This window comes from Diplodia seriata, assembly GCF_021436955.1.
Source record: "Diplodia seriata strain FDS-637 chromosome Unknown scaffold_4, whole genome shotgun sequence".
NCBI classification, from domain to species: domain Eukaryota; kingdom Fungi; phylum Ascomycota; class Dothideomycetes; order Botryosphaeriales; family Botryosphaeriaceae; genus Diplodia; species Diplodia seriata.
Window position 1 is genome coordinate 1,945,078 of NW_027117311.1, and position 3,723 is coordinate 1,948,800.

Sequence of the window (3,723 nt, forward strand, 5' to 3'; positions counted from 1 at the left end):
ATCTGAGCGGATGCGAGACAACGATCGATCCCACGCCACCCCGTCATGCCCTCGCCGCCCGGAAGCCCGCTACCTCATAGCACGCTCGAAGTCGACGTGGACGCCCAGCGCGAAAATGAACGTCAGGTCCAGCTCCATCACAGCAACAGCGCGCTGCTCCCCGAGGTGTACGCGCCGTCTGAAGACAAGGCTGCCAGCGCGCCGCAGGTTGCATTCGATGGAACGCTGCCGATTCCCAAATACCCCGACGAGAGCGCGCCGCAGGTCATCGACACCGAGACGTTGCCAGAAGCCGTGCCCGAGGCAGCGTCAAAGAATACGCAGTCATCGCGGCGGATATGCGGACTGAGGAGGCGCAGTTTTTGGATCCTTATCGCCGTTGGAGCGGCAGCCATTGTTGCGATTGCGGTTGGAGTGGGCGTCGGTGTTTCTCAATCCACTTCCGGGTCCAGCAGCTCGTCGGGGGACATGACTTTCCTCGCGACGTCGAATCTCGCGGCCGTCAACTTTACGTTGAATGGCGTGGATTTCAACTGTGTTTATTATCAGTTGGGCTCGGGGGAGATTTACCAGTCCGTCTGGAACTCGACATCTCAGGCTTGGGCTGTCTATTCCGTTGTGCCCGACGGAGACGGCGTTTTGAAGAACACACCAATCTCTGCGGACCTCCAGCGGAAGAGTGAAAATGTATGTGGGTTCGTCGGCGGCCGTTGCGCAATCTGCTAACCCTCGATCAAGGTACACAGACACCACGTCTTCTACTACGACGCGGACAAAGTGCTTCGCGCAAAGGCAGCCGACACGCCCTACACGGACACTTGGGACGACAACGATGGCTTCAACGGGAAGAACTACGGCGGAGACGGCTATTCGCTTGCCTCGTATTCAAAAGAGTGCGAGACGTGCCTCGCCGCCAATGCCGTCATCTACTACGACGGACACATGCAGTACGCGACGCCGAAGAGGGACGGCACCGACCAGACAGCCTGGAGCCAGAACCCGTTGCCAGCCGACTTGCCCACGCCCGCAGACGGCACGCGCTTCGCATTGAAACCTCTGTACAACGGAACTGCCGGGGGAGGTAAGTTCCTCGTCATGTTCATGACGACCAACGGCAAGAAGCTGGCGAAGCTGCTGTACAACGGGTCAAAGGACGTCTGGGAGAGCGGTAGGATCCTCGCGCTTGTCGTCCCACTGCCGAACATCGGACTGACATGACGTGACAGAGACGCTGGACGTCAGCCTGGCTGCGGACTCGGCCATTGCGGCTTTCACCGCCGGCACGTTTGTCAACGGCAGCGATACCACGTCCAACTACACTATGCAGGTGCTCAACACGCACCCCGACGAATCCGACGGAGGCGTCACGCTTTCCTCGTACTCGTCGAGCTCTGCCGCCTGGAACACTTCACTGCTGGATTCGGGCTTCGAAAACGTTCTGAACGGCTCCGGACTGGCTGCGAATCAAGCGGGGAGGGTGTACGGCACGGTCCTGTCTGACGCAGGAAGCCCTCAGTTGATGGAATGGGCGTGGGACATGGGAAACGGCACTTACACGCTGACAGGAGCGGTGAACACAAACACCACGATATAGCAAGAAGACGGACTCACGAGGGAGGTGGGCGAAATATTACATTGTTGCTTACATTTCTATTTTCCATCCGCCGAGCGGGACACTTCCACAAATTAGGTAAATACTTAATGCTGTTATCGCTCAAGACGGATCAGTAGTGTACTTCCCCCCAACTTTTTCAACCGCGCAGGAGCTCAACCAGCACAGCCTCGGACGCCTTGACCACGACATTCCGCTTCGGCTTCCCACCCTCGACGCCGATGGTCACGGGCGCCTCGCCGTCCGCATACTCGGTCCCGTTGTTCTCGGCCGTCCAGCGCTTGCCGGCCCACGTGATGCTGCTGTTGGCCGCCGCGCCGCCCGGCGCCGTCAGCCGCGACACCCTCACGCCCGTGACGTCGTCGCCGAGCGCGGTCAGCGAAACCTCCTTCTCGGGCCGGGTGCCGTTGTTCGCCGCGTTGCCCTCGTTCCAGACGTTCAGGTTCAGCACCGCGACCTTGGACAGCTTGCCGCCGTGGTAGCCGGCGTACCCGACGACGTTCGGATGCTCGTCCAAGCCGTCCAGCGCCCGGATCTGCAGGTCGCCGTCGTCGCCGCCGACGAACGCGGCGCCCGCCACCAGTCCGTAGTAGTTGCCGTGGACCGCGATCGGGTGGCCCGGGTTGGCGACGGGCTGCCAGGCGGACATGCGGAAGTTGGTGCCGAGCTGCATCGACACGCGCGCCATGCCGAGCGTCATGCCGTGCAGCAGGAAGTCGAGCGCCCACAGCGAGCCGCCGAGCGTGCCGTACAGCGCCGGGTTGGGGTCGCCCTGGCCCGTGTTGATGGCGGCGCCGACCTCGCCGAGGATGAAGGGCACGCCGTGCGAGGCGGCCGCGGCCATGTTGGCGGCGAACTTGGAGTGGATCTCGGCGACAGTGCCGCTGTGGTTGAGGAGATCGTCTTTGAGGGTGCCCGTCGCTTGGGCTTGGTAGCTGCATTTCGAGGAGGACTCGTTAGCCACGTTTCTCACACGGCAGGGTGGGAGTTGAGAGAGAGAGAGAGCGAGACGTACTAGTGCTGCGAAATCGTCTTGACGTATCCACCGTCATCCAGCTCGTCCCAGATTCCGGACCTGCGAAACCGATCGACAGTCAGCAAAACACAGAGAACCGCGAGACAGGAGGAAGCCCGTGTTCAAGACTCACAATGCCCACTGCGTCTGATTCTTGACATTCGACGCCAGCGTCAGCCCTTGGAACCAGTCCTTGGCCCCGCTCTTCTTCAGCGCGGGCACGCGGGTGGTCAGGTTGGCCGCGTACGCGACCCACTCATCCGCGTAGTCCAACGGCCCCCAACTGGAAGACCGGTCGTTTCTGTCACCGCAGCCAATGGTGGGATAGTAGTTGGGCTCGTTTCCGATCTCGAACCCGTCCAGCCGTTCCTCCAGCGCGTCGCCGTCCGCGAGCAAGGCGCCGACGCACGCGTTCGCCAGGGCGACGCCGTTGGTGACGTTCTTGCGCGCGAGCGGGATCTGCACCGTGTACCGGACGTCGAGCGTGGGGGCCAGGTCCCGGAAGGCGTCCAGCCACGGGGTTCCGATGTCCAGGTCGGTGTGGAGGTCGCAGGAGGCGTCGCCGGTCGCGCGGACGGCCGTGGAGGTCAGGGACTCGTTGTAGAAGGCGTTGTCCATGGAGGTGCCGCCGACGCGGATGTGGATGGGGGCGCCACCGGTGCGGGCGGATATCTGCGAGAAGAGGAAGCCCGAGAGCGCGTTGGCGTAGTCCGGGAAGCTCTTCATCTCGATGCCGAAGCCGATGTAGCCCTTGTCGACGGCTGTGGCGTCGCCGGCCGTGACCTGCGGGCTCCAGTGCACCGTCGAGGAGGCATCGTCCGAGGAAGATGTGTTTTGCGCCGCTACGGCTGTCGCGGCGGCGCAGAGGATGGCGAGTTCGTTGATGGACTTCATGGTGCTTGGTGGTTTCTTTGCTGGGTCTCAAAATCGATGGTGCTATATATGCCTGGCTCTCGTGTTCTAGTTCTAAAAGTGTTCGCTTGCTCAGCCACGGATCCGCTTCAGGCACACTGCCGCGCAGGGGATCGGCGGTGTTGGATTGATCTGTGCTGCCCCGCCTACATGAGTGAAGACGGCTAGCTCCTGGCCCTATTAG

The 3,723-nt window shown here is 62.0% G+C and overlaps 2 protein-coding genes across 2 annotated transcripts; one reads left to right on the plus strand and one right to left on the minus strand.

Moving 5' to 3' along the window:
* Positions 1–468: 468 nt before the first annotated feature.
* SLS55_004446 (uncharacterized protein) lies at positions 469–1,594 on the plus strand (the record flags this gene model as incomplete). The annotated part of the gene is made up of 3 exons (XM_066775904.1): positions 469–687; positions 739–1,168; positions 1,227–1,594. 3 exons carry the CDS (start codon positions 469–471, stop codon positions 1,592–1,594), a joined length of 1,017 nt encoding a protein of 338 aa, XP_066633785.1.
* A 157-nt stretch (positions 1,595–1,751) lies between these two features.
* SLS55_004447 (uncharacterized protein) lies at positions 1,752–3,521 on the minus strand (the record flags this gene model as incomplete). Its single annotated transcript, XM_066775905.1, has 3 exons — positions 1,752–2,547; positions 2,628–2,687; positions 2,761–3,521. The coding sequence occupies 3 exons, from the start codon at positions 3,519–3,521 to the stop codon at positions 1,752–1,754; spliced, it is 1,617 nt and encodes a 538-aa protein (XP_066633786.1).
* Positions 3,522–3,723: the final 202 nt, after the last annotated feature.